This window comes from Numida meleagris, chromosome Z (assembly GCF_002078875.1).
Source record: "Numida meleagris isolate 19003 breed g44 Domestic line chromosome Z, NumMel1.0, whole genome shotgun sequence".
Classification (NCBI taxonomy): Eukaryota; Metazoa; Chordata; class Aves; order Galliformes; family Numididae; genus Numida; species Numida meleagris.
Window position 1 is genome coordinate 35,504,321 of NC_034438.1, and position 22,110 is coordinate 35,526,430.

General features: G+C 39.8%; 1 protein-coding gene across 2 annotated transcripts in view; it reads right to left on the reverse strand.

Moving 5' to 3' along the window:
* The window catches only part of TRPM3 (transient receptor potential cation channel subfamily M member 3), a 400,218-nt gene that overhangs the window by 26,520 nt on the left and 351,588 nt on the right, over positions 1-22,110 (reverse strand). The window contains exons 17-21 of one of the 2 annotated variants that reach the window (XM_021381081.1): positions 20,605-20,772; positions 19,586-19,711; positions 13,644-13,784; positions 8,846-8,974; positions 5,169-5,420 (exon numbers count right to left, since the gene is read on the reverse strand). In XM_021381081.1, the coding sequence (XP_021236756.1) occupies positions 5,169-5,420; positions 8,846-8,974; positions 13,644-13,784; positions 19,586-19,711; positions 20,605-20,772 (816 nt within the window). The remainder of the gene's footprint in view (positions 1-5,168; positions 5,421-8,845; positions 8,975-13,643; positions 13,785-19,585; positions 19,712-20,604; positions 20,773-22,110) is intronic. The other variant, XM_021381082.1, reaches the window with a different exon arrangement.

The following is a 22,110-nucleotide window of genomic DNA, read 5'->3' on the forward strand; positions in this document are numbered from 1 at the left end:
GGATTATTTTATTTGCTGGTATCCATTGTCTTGGTGCAAAGGCAGGAAGCTGCATCTAACATAAGGAGTAACGGGTGGCAGAACAGCCTGTTATTGCAACATAAGGGACACCACAGTGGTAACCAGAGAGAAAGGAAGGCTGTGATACAGGCTGGATGAGAAACTGCCTCATGGTGGGGTCTGACAAATGCCGTATTACCAAAAAAAACTGCAGATAACACAGACACTCAGACATATTCTTCTGCATTGCTGAATACCTCATTAGCATATGCACAACTTTAATTAGTGCTTGCAAAAAGTGTCTACCCATTCAAAATGTTCCTGGAAAAAGTGGGACATCAGTCCTAGGAGGTTCTGAGTGGAAGCTGAAGATTAGAAGAGCAGCTGTGCCAGCAGTATTAGTAAGGCCCTCCAGAGAGCGGAGCAAAGGGAGAGCCCTGGGCATCAAACAGGTACAGCACAGATAGGACCTAAGGATTGTGAAAAAAATGTGAGCGCTGTAAGGCCTCTGCTAAAATCCTTCTAGAACTTGTAGTTACACATTTAGTTACAGTCCTTTATTTAGAAGATGTGTTATGACATCTTTTTTCCACAGTTGTGGAAGCAACTTTTGTCTCTAGCGAAAATTCAACCCAAAGATCGCTAAACCTTCTGAGTCTTAAGCCCTTCAGCCTGTGTTGTCTGGCACAGCTGCATCCTGAGTGCCTTGCACCGCAGACAGATGTGCAATCCATGTGCATCTTGAGTGGTGGCCTGAAGGCCCCATGCTGGGCCTGCTGCAGCTTGAGAGCAGGCTGGCTTATTTCCAGAGCTGGTGGACAAGATGGGGGACTCTTCCACCAGATGGATCTGCCACTGCCATGGGGGTTCTTCAGCTCTAAAGCACAGAGAGGGAGGCAGGAGGTTGAAGTAACACTGGAAAACTGCCCAAGAGAGAAAGGAGAGGGATACAGCGGAGTAAACAGGACGGGATATTCTCATACTGAGAGAGAGACTGTGAGAGAAAGAGACCTGTAGGACAGGGCCCTGGTGAGAGAGTCTTAAGGAGCCAGAAAGAAGGAACTGGGGAAGGTGTAAAGAAGCAGGGAAAAATGAAAATATCAAGGTACTTAAAAAAATGAAGGAAAGAAAGAAAGAAAAAAAAACACAAATAGGGAGATGGGAGAGGAAAACAAATGCCTTAAAGAAATATGAATCATGAACATTCCTATGTTATTCAGGGCATTAATCATTCAAGAAAACGTGGTTGAAGAGTAATTCCAGATGATTGTATTTCAGACAGCAACTTGAAATGGGAAGCTGCATAATTACACTTAGTTCTTACTGTCTTTAGTGAAGAAATATGGAGATGAAACTTGTATCCTCCCTTCTTCTCTGATGAAACTTTGTTTTCAGGTTGAAATATATGACAGAATATGATTTAATAAACATAATAATTATTTGTGTGAAATTTAAGAAAATTTCATACATGCTTCCAAAGTTTTTGAGTTGAATCATACAGGTTTGAACTCACATTGCAAGACATTAAATTTTCAGTGCTACTCTCTTTTCAAGCACTTTATTATCTTTTCCCTTCCTTCAATGGGTTATCATTCAAAAACTTCACTATCTCAAAATCTGATGAATTAGATGTGTGAGTTTTCACTGACTGTAATGGGAAGTGTATAAAGCCCTTTGGCCTGCAGGGTCAAATTACAATTGCTGTTTTAACAAGGCAATGTTCTTTCAGTCATTCTGAAGAAAATTTTAGTCACCTATTTCAAAAAGTGATAAAATAAGGATTATTTGGTGTAGTTTTATTAACAAGCTGTCTCTAATTCTCCTATTTTTTTTTTCTTTCCCAAAGAAACAACAAAAAAGTAGACATTCCCACACAGGAAGGGAACTGATATACTTCTGACTCTCTTGGCATGCCACAGTGGTCGCATTTCATTCCAAAATAGAAGTGAAGTAACTATACTGTTGTGCAGAGATTAGACAAGCAGAGTATAATAAGCACATTCTGCAACTGAAATTGGTAGACAATAATAAACTTTTCCATTCAGCTTTCTCCTCCACTCTCCTTCTTTACTTTTAAACCTCTCAAGCCCATTCCTGCCCTTTGCATATTTGTTCAAAAGGCCCAGAGGCAAAACCTATTACAGCTGTTGTATTGGGTGCAATGGAGAGGCAGGTGAAGAGAAAGTTGCTGAACACTGGAAAGATGGAAAGAGTCATCTGTTCTCTCCTGAGTCCAAAATTTGTTTAAACAGAAGCCGAGCATACAAGCTCAGTCTGTGGATTGCGTTACGTATAGTTTGCTGAGGAACTCAATAGCCGTGATAGGTTTACTCTGTAGAAATATATAGAAATTGATTGTCTCCACAGTACTGAATGGTACTTGCAAGACGATGAAAAAGAGAGAACCCAAGGAGGTAAATGGGCATGTGATTTAAAAATAGGCAGTGCAGCCTGGAGCGAGCAGGTGCAACTCCCAGGGAAGTCTGTGCATGTTACAAATGGGTTGGCCATTGCACAGGGGAATAAGCTGGCCAGAAAACAGATGTGAGGGGCAAATTTATGTAACTCAAACCAGCTGGGCATTGCATGTGTGGGCAAAGTAGATGTGTCAGAGCTGCTGAGTGCATGGAAAATTGGATGAGGTATGGAAATCAAATAACAGGAAGGCATGAAATAAAACAACTTCCCTCCTTTACAAATGCCCACACCTTCACAGTACTCTGGTAGCTGAATTCAAAACCCTCTGAGTGGGTACTTGAGCCTACAGAGGCTAGTGATTTTCCTACACTTGTTTTCCAGTGGAAGTGGAGCAAAGCTTAATTCACTGTACACATGTGAGAATGACAAAGGGATGGAAATTACATTATTTTGCTGCTTTCAACCACTTCCCTTCTGCGTTGGCCACAAAAGAAAAAAAGCCACTGTTTATACTACTGGGAAGCTGGACTCCTATCAGCCCTGCATAATTCTGACTGCTGGAAGGTTGTTATTGATAGCCAATCTGTTTAATATTGGCTTTTGAATGACCTTTGCTACCACCACAGCTCTGAAACTTCTGGCCATGGCACTTGTGAAAATTACTGCACAACAGAAAGATGGATGTTTTTTCAAAAGTTTTATACATGGTGTGCTGTGTAATCCCTAATGACCACCGTATTCTCTGATGAAAGAACGTGGTCCAACTGGGGCAGGAAAGAAACAGACAATAATGCAGTGGTTCCCTCATGGTCTTTGGTCTTTTCTCTTGTCCTGCTGTCCTTTTTCAGTAATATACAGCAAGAACTCCAGAGTGTTTTCTCTGCTGCACTCTGGAGCTCTGCAGAGCCTCTCTCATCAACAACAACCTGCTGGCTTCCTTGAAGGAAGGTAGCAAACTTGAAAATTGTGTTTGTGGCAAAAAAGCACTGGGCTTGTTGTGACTAACATAGTACCGATGAGAAACTGTAGTCCATGCATCCATATACGTCCCCTTTTCCTATGACAATAAGAATGGTGGCTGAACTTTTATTTTATAGATCGTGTTAAGACAAATGCAACATAGGACCTATTTGAACTTGCTGATTATTTCCCACATATCAATCAGACAACAGTAATATTTATTTTTAGGACATTTAATATTCAATTTGCTTGTTTTTACTGAATGCTGACCTCAAGAATTATTTCATCCTGTTTTTTAAAAGTAAATCTTAAACCTGAGAATGCATGAGGCAGCTATGATTCACACAACAAAAGCTGGCTAACTGTATGTAAAACATGAACATGTATAAGGGTTACTCATACATGTAATGCCTCCTATTTATTATGTTGGCTCACAGCATCAGAGGCAGATGTTGGTGGCATGGCAGTAAAGGCTGAACCTTACTGCCAGTATTCCATTACATGTTGTTGTTGTGTGACAGATGGTTTGTTTGGGTTGTTAGGATAGTATGGTTAGGTTTTGGTTGGACTTGATGATCTTGAAGGTCATTTCCAACATGAGCAATTCTATGAGTCTGTGATTTTATGGCAACACAGGGGCACTCTGACAAAATGGTGTCTGACATGGGAGTGCATATGGAGCAATGGTGTCACTGAATTCCTCCATGTGGAAAAAATGGCACCCATTGGCATACACTGACACTTGTCAAATGCTTATGGAGACCAAAGAGTGGATTTTGGCACAATGAGGCAGTGGATAGTTTCAGCTGTGGCTGCAATGGCAGTGACAGTGGGTTGCAGATCTTCATGAGTATGGCATGCAGGCTTTTGTTCACCACTGGCAAAAATGCATAGCTAACGATGATGACCATGTTGGGAAATAGTGTTTTGTGGCTGACAATCTGGTCTAACAAATAGTGCTTTTGTGCTTCTGCATGGAAATAAATAGAAGGCATTACTTCCTGAGTGACCCATGTATATTAGCTACATGTGCAGATTCTCAAATATCAGGGACCAGTACATGTGCTTCTGTGGGCTCAGACGTTTTCCTTAACTCAGATGAACAAAACTGTTCCAATGCATCATTTCTACTGAAATATATGTATATAAATAAAGTCAAAATGTATACATCCAGCATCAAATATTGCTTGATTTTCTTTATATGAGCTTACTGTTATGTAAATTATTAATACTCCTGCCACACTATATGCATTTGATATGGCCAGGGGACAGAGGCTGCAGTTAGGCACGTGAGTTTCTCATCTCTCAGGGATACACCTGAACAGGTAGAGTGCAAGGACATGTGGATATGGAACAAAATGTAGAAAGGTCAGTCTTGAACACAGCTATTACGATTTTAAACATACCACACATACAGAAACACAATTTATTTGAGCATCTCGAAGTCCTGAATGCTTTTTGCTTTTAACCTTAACAAAGTTAAGAGTTTGCAACAAGTTTGCTGTTAGTTAAGAGTTAGTACCCTCTGTATTTACTGCAAATGAGGCACAGAGGTGTAGGTTGGCTTTGGTATTGGAGAGAGATCCGATGGAAAGATAAGCAGAACAAGAAGAGTCTAATCCTCAATTTTAGGGGATCTGTGCAGATGATTTGATTTGAGAAGGGCCTGATTTTCAGTTTACATGGAAATACTAATCTGTAAAAAAAAAAAGTGATTTAATTGACCAAACCAAAGACACCGAATCAAGAACATTCTTGCAAAAAATAGAAGGTGTATACCAATTTCTTACCATTTTTCCAATCATCATAACATATGGTCCCAAATACTTGTTTACTCCGAAGATGTCTAGTAACCGTATGTACCAGTAAATGATATTCACACAGTATATGACCCGGCCATCGCTCCGAAGTGGCAGATCTTGCAAACGGAGGACCATCCCGACAGAGAACAGGAGGATAGCTATGAGATCTGTAACATTCCAGTACTCCTGGAGCCAAACTTTAACTTTTTGTAACAGTTTTCCAGGCTCTGACATCAGTATCTGAAGGACAAAGGACATGGAGAGGAGCCAGCTGAGCTGTCTTAATTTAAGGCTGAAGTAAAGCTAAAGTAAACAGATAAGTGCTACACAGGCCAAATCAAAGCTGATAGCCTCCTAACATACAAATACCTCATATATTCTCTGATTTCTTTTGTGAAAGCTTGAACTTCAGCTAGTATTACCCCGAAACTATATAGACAATATGTATTTTTTTTTAATAAAAGGAAGAAAACCTCAGTTGTTCTGAAATCCCCACAAAATAAGAAGAAATTTAGGCATGACTTTCTGTTTTTTCAGACTGATCTTAGTTACTCTTGGTATAGAGGTAAAAACATAGAAAGGTACTTAATAAATTCACTGTTAAAAAAGCTTTAGATTTAAATAAAATTATTCTAAAATGTCTATCAAACTATCAAGAAATAATTTATGATCATAAAGATCTGGATTTAGCATTGAATCCAGTAAAAGACTAGCTCCTGTTTGGATCAGCTTTTGAAAATTCATTTCCAGAGCTGAGAACATAATTCATAAAAATAATTAATCTTACCTTATGAATTTATCATCATTCTGTTTGCAAGATCATTTGGGAGAGCTGATTGTTTCCCTGAATTACTGTTGAAACTATTCCTAAAATGATTTCTATGAATAATTCCTAGCTTTCAGTTAGTTAACAAGCTGTTTGTTTTCATTTTCTATATTTAGCCCAAGAACGTTTGAGCAGACTCACACAGTTCCTTAAAGAAAGGAATGCCATTCTTACAATTTTCTTATTGTTCATTTTCAGAATGAATTTCAGGCTCATTTTCCATGAACATCTGCTTAGGAATACATTCCCACAAAAGTTCTTGATAAACTTTTGTGGAAAGGAGAATTTGGGGTGAATGATGAGATATAAATGGCACACACGATTCCTGCCTGCAGCCTGCCACCTATGGAGCCAGCCATTCCATCAGTATTGCGGAGCCCTCATGTGGCTGCCATCTCCCTCTCCCTTTTTCTTTCCGTTAGTGAAGGACATGCACAATTAATGCATTTTCCTCTGCTCCTTTTATTTATAATGTAGAATTTGCCATATGGTGTTTGAAACCTACCTTTGGAGTCTAAGTGGCTGTTGTGGGAGCATTTTTCCTCTAGTCCTCAAAAACATTTACTGCAGACTGGACACATGTAGATGGCAACAAATTCAGCCCAAGGGTACAAATGTGCTGTTTCAGTTGAGGTCAGCAGGACTCGCACCCACTCACATCAGGGCTGAATTTGGCCTCTGGTGCCATTGTGGAATAAATGCACATTTGGCCAAGTGGAAGTGGCACAGTGGTAGCTGCGGGTTGGAAAGACCATGAGGGGCAGGGGACGACAGAGCAGTGTCACTGCCTGCAGTTCAAGTGCCACCTTTAAATACTCCCTCTGCTCTACATTCCTGCTTAGCATCTTTAGGGAGATGCATTCTATTTCTTGACACAATTAGCAAGAAATTTCAGAATTGAAAGGGGGGAAATCTATAAGAAATGTACTGCAATATTCAGCGCGGATACAGATTTTCCCCCAGTTACAGCTATTTTTATTGCAGGCCTTTGCATGAGATGCTTGGGCAGATAGAACAACTGTTGAATTTTGAATGAACTCTGGGGTGGGGATTCGCATGCAGACTTTTTGGTTGGCATATCCCCATGTCTCTGTGTCCATTCTGTAATACTGTATCTCCCTTCTCTCTCCCTAAAACTTACTTCAGCTCCTGGCCAACTTTTCAAGGATAGTGGCCAAAGATACATTAGAAGATCCCCATCCCACAATTGTGAATGTTATTTAACGTGCATCATGCAGAAATCTGAATAGAGAAATTCCACGGAAGTAAGATTTTTATACGGAGAAGAAAGAGAGTCTTGGTTTTTAAATGGAAGGAGGTTCTGGGAGTTACTGAAAAACACCCGAAGGACAGTGTGATCACTGGTCACAGTGAACACATGTTTGTGAGAGGAAGGTTCTGATTAACTATTTTAATTTCCTTTTATGACAAGGTCACCCATCTAGTTGACCAAGGGAAGTCAGTTGATGTTATCGTTTTGGATTTCAGTGAAACTATTGATACTGTTTCTCACAGTATCCTTCTGGATAAAACATCCATCATATAGCTAGAGAAAAACATAATGCTATGGGTGAGCAATTGGCTGATGGGTCAGGCCCAAAGGGTTATAGTAAATGAGGTTACATCAAGCTGGCAGATGGTCACTAGCAGGGCTCCCCAGGGCTCCATTTTCAGGCCAGTTCCCTTTAATGTGTTCAAAAATGACTTGGATCTAGGACTAGAAGGTATTTTGAGCAAGTTTGCTGATGAAACTAAACTGGGAGGAGCTCTTGACTCCATCGAAGGTGAAGTGGCCTTGCAGAGACATCTAGATGAGCTGCAGAGCTGGGCAATCACCAACCACATGAAGTTTAACAAGAGCAAGTACCAGGTTCTGCACCTGGGAAGAGGCAACCCCAGCTATACGTACAGACTGAGAGATGAGACACTGGAGAGCAGCCTTGCTGAAAGAGATTCAGGGGTCCTGGTTGACAGCAAGTTGAATATAAGCCAGCAGCGTGTAAAGGCAGCCAGGAAGGCCAACCGTATCCTGGGGTGCATCAAGCACAGCACTGCCAGCCATTTGAGGGAAGGGGCTGTCCTGCTCTGCTCTGTGCTGGTGTGTCCTCATCTGGAGTATTGCATGCAGTTTTGGCACAGTACAGAAAGGACATAAAATTATTAAGGAGTGTCCAAAGCAGGGCTACAAAGATGGTGAAGGGTCTAAAGGGGATGATGTATGAAGAGAGGCTGATGTCCCTGTTTTTTTTTTAACCCAGAGCAGAGAAGGCTGAGGGGAGGCCTCATGACGACTGCAGCTCCTCACAGGGAGCGGAGGGGCAGTGCTAAGATCTGCTCTCTGGTGACAGTGACATAATAAGAGGGAAAGGCATGGAGCTGCTTCAGAGGAGGGCCAGGTTGGGGGTTAGGGAATGGTTCTCCACCTTAGGGTGGTGGGGCACTGGAACAGACTCCCCAGGGCACTGGCCACAGAACCGAGCTGCTGGAGTTCAAGGAGTGTCTGGCCAACACTCTCAGACATACATGGCCTGAGTTTTGGGTAGTCCTGTGTGGAGCCAGGAGTTGGGCTCCATGATCCCTAAGGATCCCTTTTAACTCAAGACATTCTATGAGTCTATGATAGTTTTTACTGCTACGTTTTTAACAGTCCATCTCCATTTTTGAAAAAAGAAAAAAAAAAGGGAGGGGGATGGCTATGATAAGCTCATTCACCAAAAAATGCCTTGAGAAAAATAAGAAGAAAAAATAATGAAATGAAAAAAAAAAAAACAACAAAAAACCTCAACACACCAAGCATTATCTTTTTCATTCCATCTTACGTGGTTGGGGGTGGTTTTACCTCTCTCATCTTCTCTATTCCCAGAGTGAAAATGTATGAGATGACAATCCATTCCTGTGTGGATGGCCAGCGATCCATCTTCACTAACACTATGTAATTGAACAGCATTAAGTAGCCTATATATGCCAGCTGTAAAGAAACAAAACAAAATGAGTATCAATATTCACTACATTTATACAACTCAGTGAGTTCCTCTTGTATGATTTGATATTCCTAACTCCAGTGTAATCAGAATTTTAAACAGACAGAATAGAATCAGAGAGTTTGCTGGGTTGTCCAGAAAAGCTTACATTAACACATACCTGTGGAATCTGTGAAATACATGCACAAATATCCTCTCCTCTGGCTACATCTGCCTCTCCAACAAAATTGTAATAATGCAGTCTCCTCAGATTGTCCCACAGTAACAACCGTGTCACATACCACCGTGCCAAATACCAAACACTAACTTACAAAGTTACATACATGAATACTTCTCCCTCATTTACTTTCTAACATCCATTACTCCTCTAGCACACCTCCTCTATGTTTCTTCTCCTTCTTTGTTTAACTTGAACTCACTCTGACATCTCACATCCTTTCTGCACAGTCCTTGCCTGACACTCAGAAGGTTCCACATATTGATAGACATGTCCCCAACCACTGTATTACTGCCTTAATTTCCACCATGATTTCTCCCTAAATACTGCTACTCCTAAACACACTGATGCAGCAAGTGGCCACGCATAGCCATGCATTTATTTGCCTTACATTTTCTGCAAGTTTTTGAGTACAACTTTTTTTTTCTTTGATACATCTACCTTCTGGCCTAATTTTTGATCCAAAAGAAAGTGTGAATTAAGGCTTTGGTTTCTTTGTCCATGCTGAATATAATCAAATGGTTGGTCAAAGAAAGACAAGATGAGCAAATTGCATCATCAAAATCATGAAACTCACAGAAGCCCAGCTCTTCTTTCTCAGCTGAACATTACTCACAACTATTAAGTGTTCAGTATCAGACTTCAGATGAAACAGCCATAGAGAGGCTTGGGATTTCTGGGTAGGACTAATTAAGTGGTCAACATCTCATAGAATGGAATTTATGGTGTTCTTGTATTGGCTTCTGCTTTATGTAAAAGTCACAGGATTCTTGCTTTCCTTTCAGCTGCTGGTCTGAAGGATACTTGGGAGAATTCTTTACGTTGACCATCAATATCTGCACAGATAGGGAAGCCAGTTGAATCATGGCTTCTCATCGACATAGAACAGAGCAGGAATGGATCACACTGGTCTCTCTGTGAGTGACGATAGATTGCAGCTCTGGATAGTCTGGAACTATCTTGGTTTTCTCTTACCACTCCTGAAGGAAACTGAGAGCAATATTGACTTAGGTCAGTAACTAGGGTGTCAGCTGAGTCAGCAGGAACCCCATTTGGGTGGGCAGAACTGTACATGCCGCACTAGCAGAAACAACGTCGACTATATGCAAAAAGACCCCACAAAAAAACAAAAACAGCTTCACCCAACATACCTCTTTGAATATGCTTATTAGATCTGATTGATAATCACTTCACAGTAATCTTATTAATTTGGTCTGATTCAGCAGCCTTTGCTGAGCATTTGTAGTTAAAAGAATCAGGACACTAAGGTGACAGAAACCACAGGAAACTCAGTGTAAGCAGAAGCTTTTTATTTTTATTGGGTTTCCTCTGAATTTTTGTTGTGACTGTTTTTTTGTCAATTCATATTTACCGAAAATTACTAAAATTTTTTGCTTGATAAAACAATTATATCTTGATTTAAGAATGAAGTGATGAACTGCATCATTTTCACCCCAAGAAACCAGCCCTTCAGACAAGGGTGACATCCTCCCATTCCCTCTCCAAACCTGTAAATTCCCTTCCAGAAGCATATTCCAATCCCATACTGCTGTCAAACCTCATTACAGACACCTATGCTGGTACTCAAGATTTTTACAAAGTGCTACTATGCAAATAGCAGAACACTCTCTATCATGCTTTTACATGGAGCTTGGGGTTGCCATGTTTGCCCTTGAAGCTAGTACATGAAGAAACTGAGCAGAATATCTGCTAAGAATTTTCTAGCATAGATTCCTCCCTACCTTACTATGGATGCTGTCATATTTTGTATACTTGAATACACATTACAATAAAGGAAAATTACATCAGCAAGAGAGTGCTTCAAGAATGAGACTACCCTCCACTTTTCTCGGTGATGGCAATAATTAAATGATCAAAAAGTGAAGTGGTCCTAAAACAAAAAACTTGGGACAAAACTGTTCTGATGCTTAGAAGATGACTCTTACTAGGGGTTCAGTGCCTTTTTTAACTCCTCAAGGAGGTAGAAATGTGGCTCTTAGATCATGCTAGTATCTCAATCTCAAGCTTATACTTAAATGGGGAAAGTCTTCCTCTTCTCCTTGGGCAGTCTGTGGGATGAAACCTTTGAATCATGCCTTCCAGTGAAACAGTTACAAAAGAGAACAGAGTTGTTGACTTTTGAAACTACTGCATTACAGAGAGGAAGACAAAAAGCTGTTTACAAATTTTCTTACTTAATACTTACAAAATATTTCTTACTCAAAATCCCCCACAATTAAACCACTCTTGTGTATTTTAAGAATGAAGGTGGGTATAGATACACACAGAATAATAGCAGATAGGTAGATGTAGAATAATCAAATGTTTTTAAATGGCATGCAGTAAAAGCATAGTCAACACCTTGCATTTTGGGCCGTGGGATGTAAGATTTTGAGGACTGCTTTTGAAATCTAAGATTAACATTTCTTCCTACGTGCTTGTGAAAAGAGAGATAGGCTGTGCAGTTCTAATGCCCATCAGAGTTATTTTCCTTTTGCTTTTCAGTATACCCAGCTGGTCAAGAACTGCAACCAGAATGCACCTTAATTTGCTCTTGAAACACAGGACAGCCAAGATCCACCTTTAATAAGTGACCTTGAATGAGATCTGCCTCAGGACATAAAACTGTAGAAACAGGTCTAAATGGAAATACAATATTGATCTCTTTCTCCCGTTTCAGAATTGAAATAACAGGGGAAGCCAGGATGCTTCTTTCTGTTTACAGTGAAAAGACTTTTTTGGTTATGCATAATTCATATTGCAATTGATAATGAGACTAAGCTGCTGATGAGAAGTTTCTAGATTCACTGTGCTGATTAACCTTTAATGGCTACAGTTCAGCAAGTAGTAACTCCTAGTTGCCAAACTGGAACCATTTGCTAGAATAAGCAGTCTAACACGGTTTGATCTCTGTAGATGGGAATTGTTCCTGCTGTCTGTAGACATACTGTTTGGATTTCAGTAATGCAATATTTCTTTTAAGTCATCTTCAGAAGGAGGGAGAGAAATGCATTCTTTGTGATTTACTGTGCATTCAGCAGAATGATTGAAAATTTAACTGGGAAGGACCATGAGAAATCAGCTAGCCAATTCCATAGTGCCAAGGCAGGATTAATTGCAGTGAGCCATATTGGACATATGTTTTGATAAGATAGACTTAGAAATCACTAACAATGGAAAATCTACTGTTTCCTTACACAATTTATAACAATACTTCTCAGAACAGTTAAAAGCTGTTTCCTAACATCTTACCAACAACTGTCTTGCTGCAGTCCTATTCAGCAAGGATTTGGAGAACTTTCCATTCTATTCCTCTTTTCAGCAACTTACATATATTTGAAGGCAGAACTTCTGCAGTTATTTTTTTTTTTCCAAAGAAAATAACTTCACTTCCTTAAGTTGTTCCCCTTAAGCTGTATTTTACAGACCTCTGGACTAATTTTTTTCCTTTTCTTTTCTTTTCTTTCCTTTTCTTTTCATGGCCTTCAAACCAGTCCACATCTGTCATGTGATGCATAAACTGAAATGGGTAACAATATTCTAACGAAGTAGAATGAAAAGATTCATTTCTGTGTTCATTTTACTTTTTGACCTCATCCTTCTATATTCTAGTGCCATTTGCAAAGCCTCGTAATAGAAGCTTTGAGTGAAAATATCAGACAGCCCTGGTGTAGGACAGACCCTGATGGAATCCTTTCTAATCCCTGATTCCAGCTGGATAGTGAGTTAGTGATATATACTCCTGAGGACCAATCACCAAAAAGCTTTGTATCGTGTAATAACTTCAGTGTAGCAATTATAAATTTATCTATGAGAGTACCTAGAAAAATTTGTGACAATTTCTTACTGTAGTCAAAATATATTACCGTAGTTGTTTTCTCTTTCATCTGCATTGTCTGCTTCTTTATAACACAGGGATATTAGACTGGTTAGACATGATTTGTCCCTGAAAAATATATGTTGTCTGCTATTCATACCTTTGTTATCTTATGGCTACTTACAGCAACACTTTATTTGAGAGGCATTTGCAGACTGTAAAAGTAAAAATGTCCCAAGGAAAGATATGCTCTACCTGTTTCTTATTTTCATCCATTATTATCTTATTTGATACCCTCATTAAAATCAGCCTCCTATTGGGCTTACTATTGGGAATTCTCCTACTGGGAGTTCCTTGGGAGCACTGACTTCAGCAAGCTACTTGTACTTGAAAAATAACCTAGAATGTTTAACTATTAACTTCCTGAATGAAGTGTCCTGAATTTAAAACTCCTAGGTTAGCAAGTGCTAGCTGACCACAAAAGATTAAGCTCTTTATGGATAAACCCTCCAATGCAGATAGATGAAGAGTTGAAAAGAAATGCACAGTATGGTCTTAATCCAATGTCAGTACTTGTCCAATCAGTCCAATCAGTAGTAATATAACAAAAAAGGTATCTTACTGTGTAAAACCAAAATTTAACAATAGGAGCATTGTAGAACTCATAAATCTTTCTTCCAACAGGAATCAGTCTGTGCCTGCTCTGTACTTCCTCTTCTTCTTTCTTTCTTGAGGGCTCTCCATTCCCTCGTCCCAGCATTGCCTACAAGAAAGGACATCTTTATGTTTCTTTATTTCCAAAGGACAAATTAAGCTATTTTTAAAAAGAAAAATTAAAAAGGAAACTATTCAAAACTTATCTGATTTCTTATCTTTAGACAGAACCAGATGGCCACAGCTATATGCAAAATATTTTGTTCTCGGATTATCTTTTATGGAGGGAAACTACTGTTTAGTTCCTTCTAAACTGCAGCAGTAACACTTCGGCGGTAACCATCAACAGCAGTGTGAACTCCTTGACTGGTGAATAAAAAAATGAGATGTGGAGAACATTTCTCCCCTTGTCTATATAGACAGAAGGATTTTTTACCTGACAACAGCTTCTTCTTATGTACTTCTATACAATGAACAAATGCACACGGAAAACAGATAAGTTTTATTTTTAAATAAAGAAAAGGTCATAGGCTGATACTGAAAGAGAACAGGAGGAAAGATGAGTTAGCATTCGCTGGACTGGAAACAATGAAGCTAAGGACTATTTTTATGTTGATCATAGGATCCATCGCAGGCCATGATCCCACAGACCATGAACTCCACGTGGATGCAGAGGACTGACCAGTGGAGTTGAGGGCTGTAGATCAAGAGATCCTTCTACATTATCACAGCTTCTTCTATAATGAAGTTCCAGTGCACTTGTGCACTACCTCTCGTTGGCTTGATTTCACTGTAATCACTGAAGATCCACAGGGATCTATGGTCACTAACACTGAGTTCACTCTTACCTTCTTGTCCAGCATCAGAGAGAAGTGGAAAGAGTGTCTACACTATACGCTCACTGAAGTTAATGCTAAAAGAAGGTGTCACTTTGTGTTCAGAGTACAGATTGATCTATCAAATGTTCTTAAAAGCAAATCTTTCATGAATAGTACAGTATAGTGGATTTTAGGTCACTGTGCCCTCAGCAAGTTCTTACTACTTAGTTTTTGGCAGCAGCTAGAGATTGTAGCACTTCTGCACATGAAAGCAACTGCCTGAATCGAGATGGAACCATTGTAACTAAGTATGCAGGGATTGCACCATGATGCTTTTATTGAAATGCTTTTATAATGCTTTTCTACAAGTAGATCAAAGCATTTTTTTACATTTATATTAAATGAAGTAAACGATCAACATCCCTGAAGGCACTATAGTTCTCATCACAACTTAAAAATGTGGAAAATTAAGTCACTGAAGAAAGCAATGAGATGCCAGACATATTATCTTTCAATGAAAAGGTCCTTCTTTTATCTTACTCTGCGTTCTCAGATTGAACAGGATATTCAGCACATGCTTATGTAACTAATTGACTATTTGATCTAGTTCTAGTACCCTGCAATTCTCAATTCTCACATTTTTTAAAGTAAGAAACATAAGAATCACAATCTTTCTCTTTTTTTCTCCTTTTTCCTTCCCTTCCCTTCCCTTCTCTTCCCTTCCCTTCCCTTCCCTTCCCTTCCCTCTTCCGCTCTGGGCTTCATGTGGGGCAATTCATACAGGTCTTTGGTCCTACAAAATGGCAAGTTGTAATGATGAACTGATGAACTTTTTTTTCTTTCATTGCAGATATTTGTAAAATTATTGGGACTATCTATGATCCTAGACACTTGCTCACTAATATTTCTGTTTCATTTAACTATGCAGTTTTCCTCACTGTTGTTATTACTTTCCTTGTGGTCTCTTACACACTTGAATTTGACCATCCACAGATGTTGTCCTTCAAACTTCTACTAAAACAGAACAAAGATTAATGACACAAGTATATAATACTAAAACTAACCTGTTTTGATTAATTTACCCACTTAATTTACCATTTTATGCCTGCAGATTCCTAAGCTTATCCCCATAAAAGTAAATAAAACAAAGCATATTCAAAAATCAATGAAACCTCCTGATGATTCTCACAGAGCACTTTAAAACCCTTTAAAGTCCACTGAGATTTTCATAAGAAAGGAGAAATACGTGTCTATTAAGGAGAGAAGGAAAGTACTCATTAGATGAGCAGACAGTCTGCAAGAACATGGGATGTACTGTGTATAACTATAGTAACAGAGGCTATACCACCTTCACAGAAGCTAAGGTATCATTACCTGAAATCTACAAAACCAAACTGATTCCCCAGTCTATAACAAGGATTTGTTATTTCGGAGAAAGAAAAAGTGCAGTAGAATCTGAATGTTTTGAAAATATTATATCCCTAAAAAGCAATTTCCCTGCTTCTCTCTACCTCCTGACACAGTTTTAGAGAAAACTGCCATCTGGTGCTTCAGATATTTCTGCAGCTTTTCCCAAGGCTTTGTCTCTGCTGTCCTCTGGTGCCCAAGAATTTTGCAGGAGATTGAAAATAAATGCTGGCAGCCTAAACAAATGAGCGGTGCCATGTTTTAGCGAAGGGTATTGTTTTACAGTTCAAAACCTTCACAACTGTATACATTTAGTAATTCTGAGAGTCCCTCAGTTCTCACTGAAGTGAATGAGTTGTACATGATTTTAGGATAATGCTTTGTTAGTACATGGATTTATGCTTACAGATGCAGATTTCTTGTTTGTTACTGCTTTCTTGTTGATAAATTATGCTCCAATTTTATCTGATTATATTTTTGAATTAACGGTGTACTGTACGATACTAACCTCTCCCCCCCCCCCATGCTACAGATGGGGAATTGCTCTGAGATGGCCGGGGATTAGATTTGACCTAATGTCTCTGACTGTTAATTATATCACAGTATTAACAATTTGAAAATCCTCCCCAATTAGAGACACACAGAAATAATTTAAGTCACCGTGTTAACAGAAGAGCTGCAGTGCCAAATGTGAACGAATGTGTTTCCACTTGGAGGAGGAAGCAAGAAGGTGGGAATAACTGAAGACACTGCTCTGCGTGGGTGGCATCTCTTTCTCTAATACACAATTTTGTTCATGATTCACTATGAGTCATGCAAGGTAAGCCTGACAGCAGTGTAACAGTAAATTACTGTACAACTGCATCACTGTAGCCTGAGGGGGTTGATGCCTGCGTACTTTTTACATGGAGATTTTCTAATCAGGATTCTAGTGGGTTTATTGTTGTTGTTTCCTCCCCTCCTTCCCCCTTTTGTTTCATTTCATTTCATTTAGGACTGATCGTTGACAGAGAACCAGGGCAATTTTGGGTTCTGCATTCTTTGCATTAACCTATGTTAATGATCAAGTGATGATTTAATCTGCTTTTATAATTAAATAATGAGAGTTTTAGTCCTGCTATTATAATCATAAGCTCTTCACACTTTATCCTTAGTGAAATGTACATGCTGCAGATAGACTTAACATGTACTCACAAAGAACTGGTGTGAAAATGGTACACAGAGAGGTGGATATACAACCTACCTCTCCCTGCACAACCCCTTGTACCCTCTGGTGTGCAGGGAAATGCTGCCTTCATGCTAATTGCCCAGAGCAATCATTCTCTGCATTGAACTATTGGCAGGAGAAAGCCTTTGAGTTATAGGTTTTGCACCTGCTCAGTGGTTCTTTAAGGTGAATAGAGAGAGGAGATAAAGCACCAGGAGCTCAGTCCTCCTGACTGCTGACCACAGCAAAAGACGTGGGGAGTGCTGGAGCAGTTGCGTGGCAAAGGCACGTGATGCTTCTGAGTTTCATGAGGAGGAAATCCCTTGTTATGGAGAAGGCCAGTGCTGGCCTTTCTGCTGTGTGAGCCCCAGCACCCTGCACTGCTGTTTTCTGTATGGGCTGCAGGGGCACCTCACTCCTTGCATAGGAGATGCTGCAAGCACAACTGCACCCTGACGGGTGGGCAAGCTGGATGTGGGTGTGACTGCACTGGTGTTCAGCCATTCCTAGGGTAAGAACTGCAGTTTTGTTGATTAGATATTTATTTAGTTCTTTCCATAGAGAAAAATCTGAGCATACATTCTATGGATAAGATACATGCATGCCCAGAGGCCAACATAACCAGCCTTCCAGCTGATAGTCCTGACTCAAGACTTCATGTGCCCATGGAAATCCAAACTTTCTATTCACTGTTGAAAATAAGAACAAAGGAGCAAATGAAATATCTTCTAAAGGACTTTGGTAAGTTATTGTGTATTGTAAAATAACACTTTTCTGGGAAAGTACTGTAAGGGAACAATAAGGCACCAAATAAGGATTATGATGCTTCTAGTTACTGCTTCCAGAAACAGTGTTATTTTGGGATGAGGCTAGACTACTGGCGTTTCTGAACAGCCAAAAAGCTACCAGCTAAACACAAAATGTCCCCGCCCTTCAGATTTTTGTGCCCTTCTGCTCTTGTAGGTCTTAATATTCAAGATTAATAACCGGTAGCTCCATCCATAAATTGTGGTAAATTGCTTGGTGCTGAGGGAGTGGTGATGAGAGCAATATTTGAGATTGGTTTTGTGAGTAGCTGCTATAAGGAAAGCCTGTTGCCTAGCATCTAGGTGTTAAAGAAATGTGTGCCCAGCACTCTCAAATATCTGTTATGAAGCTAAAAGCAGGTGTGAGTAATGAGTAGTTTATAGCGAATAAACTATTCATCTTTACATAGTATAGCCAAATGTTCACCTACACATCAGATTCTTTGAGAGACGCATAAAATAAACACATACTCTGCACCCATGTGGGGACTTCATTGTCGCTGTTGTCTTTGTGATTGCATTATTCTGTGCAAATGAAGTGTTAAAACAGTGAAAAAGTTGCCTTACCTTGTGTGTACCTCATCTACACTGCACAAATGCAGTCCAGATGAAGCAAACAAATAAAACTTAAGTAATTCCTTAAATAATCTAATTGTTAGTCCTGAAATGAAAAAAAAATGGAGAAAAACATGCACTTTATTTTGAATACAAGTGGTCAAAATTAAAGTTACTCATCAAACCAAAAGATCAGTTATTAAAACAGATTATTTTACAGATGCTTTGCAGTGGGTGTTATGGATGATCTTAATGGACTACCAGTATTATCAGCATGGCTAAAGTGGAACTTGCCAAACGCACTTCTTTGAGACATCCTTTCATTATGGGAGGTCAGCTGGCCAGGCAATTTGATTAAGGTTAGGACAACTCAAGTTTTAATCCAAATTTTTTTCCTATATTTAAAACATGCCAGTAGAAAAACTCTTCCTGACATAGCCCTGAAGAGAACTAAGTATCCAACAACAGAATCAAATGCAAAGGTCTCTAATTGTTTTATATACCCCTCCTCACCACAGGAAGGCACAGCCGGTATTACATCAAAACCCACGTGAAGAAGTCTACACTACATATTATATAGAAAAAAAACATAAATCAGCAGATGTGTTCCAAAGATCTAATTTCTTTACATTGTGAACATCATGGGAGTATTCCTTACATTTACAGAAAAAGGTGCGTCTCTCTGAAACTTCACTAGAATGATGCATCAAATTTGAGGGAGTAGAAGGGCAGAGTCAGGGACAGGAAAGAGCAATAGGACTGTCAGCACACTGAAAGGAGAAGGGAGGGAAAATCTAAGAACCATCCAGCAAAGAATATATAGTTTGGTGCATCACTTCCTTGTAGCAGGAGTCAGATGGTAAAAAGGGAAGACAGCATTGAAGACAAGAAACCAGGAGCTGGGTTAACTGCGGAGAGATGGAAATGAATTCCTCCCCAAATCTCTCCCCAGTGCCAAGAAAAAAGGCAGTTCATGGAGTGCTTATTTGATTTGAATAGGCACTTCATGAGTGGATCAGAAGCCAGGAGTAGTAAATTGCAATAATAGCTAATGAGTGGAGAGTAGCCCATTGTGGCTATTCTGGCTTCTGGTCCTTTCCAACAGCCAGGTTCTTGCCTGCAAACGGGTCCTGTAGGTGGGTCTTGTGGGCTGCTCCTTCAGCTTGCCTGCATACTGGGTCTTGTAGGCAGGTCCTTCTGCCTGCCTGCAGACGGGCTCCTGGGGGCAGCTCCTGCTGTTTGCCTGTGGGAAATAGCCTTTTTTTTTTTTTTTTTTTTAATTAACCAGGAAAATCCACTTTATAGCCTTTTTTTTTTTTTTAATTAACCAGGAAAATCCGTTTTATTTCTACTCCTTTATCCTGACCTCAAAAGACTAGATTAAAGCCTGACAAAAGACAGCACAATCAAAACTATGGTAAACCAGACTGAACTAAGTTAAGGCAGGTCTGATAACTCCTGGTAATTGTATAATTTTCACTCCTGATAATTATAACTCTTGATACATGTATAATTTTCAGAGCTTTACCTATCTGGTTCTCTTTGTCTTGTAAATTACTAATCTAAGGTTATACTCCTGATACAGGCAAGCCCTTCCTAACAAGGTTCTTCTGAGCTACAGAAGCTCTTACCAAGTATCGACATGTCTAGCTACTTGCTATTATCTTCAGTTGATTAAAAACTGCACATCTAAATGTGTGAGAGGCATTGACTACAAATTCATAAAGATTTTGAAAAATATCTTCCTGACTTTTCTTGCCTATTTGCACACTTGGTCTCAAGTTAACTAAAAAGAATAAACAAATCTCTAGTTTCCACAAGATTCTGGGCATTTCCATCTGAAAAATAAATAGTGTGCAACTTTAATACTACAGAGGCCCACTCCATCTATCATGGCTGAGTCCTGAAATCTCTTGAATTTATTTCAGACAGTGCAGCACCAAATCAAATTATGAAGATATCACATTGCAAAGTGCTGCCACAACACCAGGACCCAACGATGTTTGATTTGCACCAAAGAGATGGGAGAGTTAGGAGTGGCCACCTATCATCTGCCAAATGCATTTCATGACCTACAACACCCACAGAATAGCAAACTGAGGGCAGTAAGTATGGCTATTTGTTGTCAGCTCTTACTGTGAGTTCCATGTCCTCTTCCTCTTTTTCTTTCGCTGGCTTTTCTGGTTCCTCTGGCTCTTTCTCCTGAAGATGGATCTCATTGGCCTGAGACATGTAAGGCATATCGTCTTTGTTCTTGAACTCCAAGCTGAGGATTGAAGGAGGAAGTAGAATTCCTAGAATTACCTAAAGCAATAATAATAATGATAACGGTAATCATCGCAGTAAACAGATTACAATCACAATGGTTACTTAGTGTCAAATGGAACAGCTCCCGCGGGACATCTGAGAAGAGGAATACACTAGTGAATGTGAGTTTCTATGGCAATAGAGTATTTGTCACTTGGGGTAATGTTTTCAGATCTCTGTAGTGAAACAAAGTGTGTAACTTCTATTAACACTGATAGGAGTGCTATGGCTAACTGCCTCTCCTGAATATCTGCTTTTTCATCGGATGCGTATTACATACCAGAATGCATCTGCAAAATACTATGTAGGGTAAATGACATATGGAACCATGGATGTGTTCAAACCTCAGAATTGCAGATTTCTGCATTTTATGTAATGGAGAATGTCACTGTAAATGACATGCAAGAATTCTTCATTTCTACAGAGAGGATGAATGCATCCATGTTTAATGTATGCAGGTAGTGAAGGCAGAAATGTGTGGATCTGAGGAGATGAGGCACAGCCAGTGATAGCAAATGCTGTTGTACTCAGCTTTGCAGTCCCCTTAGATTTGGCTGCACTAGCCAAATCTAAGCTCCTTCAATCAGCTCCTTCTTTTCTGCCTTGTCTCTCTTATGCAGAGGGAATGGAGAAGGCACTATACTTCTCTTGTATAGATATATGCAATGAACAACATTTGGCATTAACTCTGTCGAAAAACTGAAGAGATATCATAACAAGAAGAAGCAGTCTGTACTCACAAGCACAACAACTTCTTCTGTTTTTGCTGTTATCTCAGGAAAAGCAATTTTATCATATATCTCCCCCTAATTGACAGTGAAACCAGACATCAGCTTGTCAGCAGGTCAAGGGTGGTGATTGCATATGCTCCTCACATTAGCAGGCAGCCTGCGTGTCAGCAACAAAACCTGCTGACTGCAGTTAGGAGCCATGAGCACACAGGCCATGCCCTGCCGTGGACAAGCTGAGTGCTGGGCTACCCATACTGCTCCTGCACCCAGCTCCTTGCCAAGGAGGCTCACAGCAGAGCCAGCTCCTTGGGGGCTTGCTTGCTCTAGAGACCAGGAAGGATTCAAAGAGCCTCTCCCCTTCCTGATGGTGCTGCTCCTCCCAGTGGGACTCTCAGGAAACAAGGCTCTTGCCTCTTGCCAGTTTCAATGTGAGAAAATTGTTTGTGGGAAATCGTCTGTGATGCATGCTTGCAAATTTATCTCCTTGCTGTGCTGCCTCTTGTTCATATAGCCTGCTTTACCTTTAAACAGGCTCTGCTAATGAGCTATAGTGAAATAAAACACAAACTGTGAACTGAGTAAAGGATCCTTTTGAGGCCCTGCT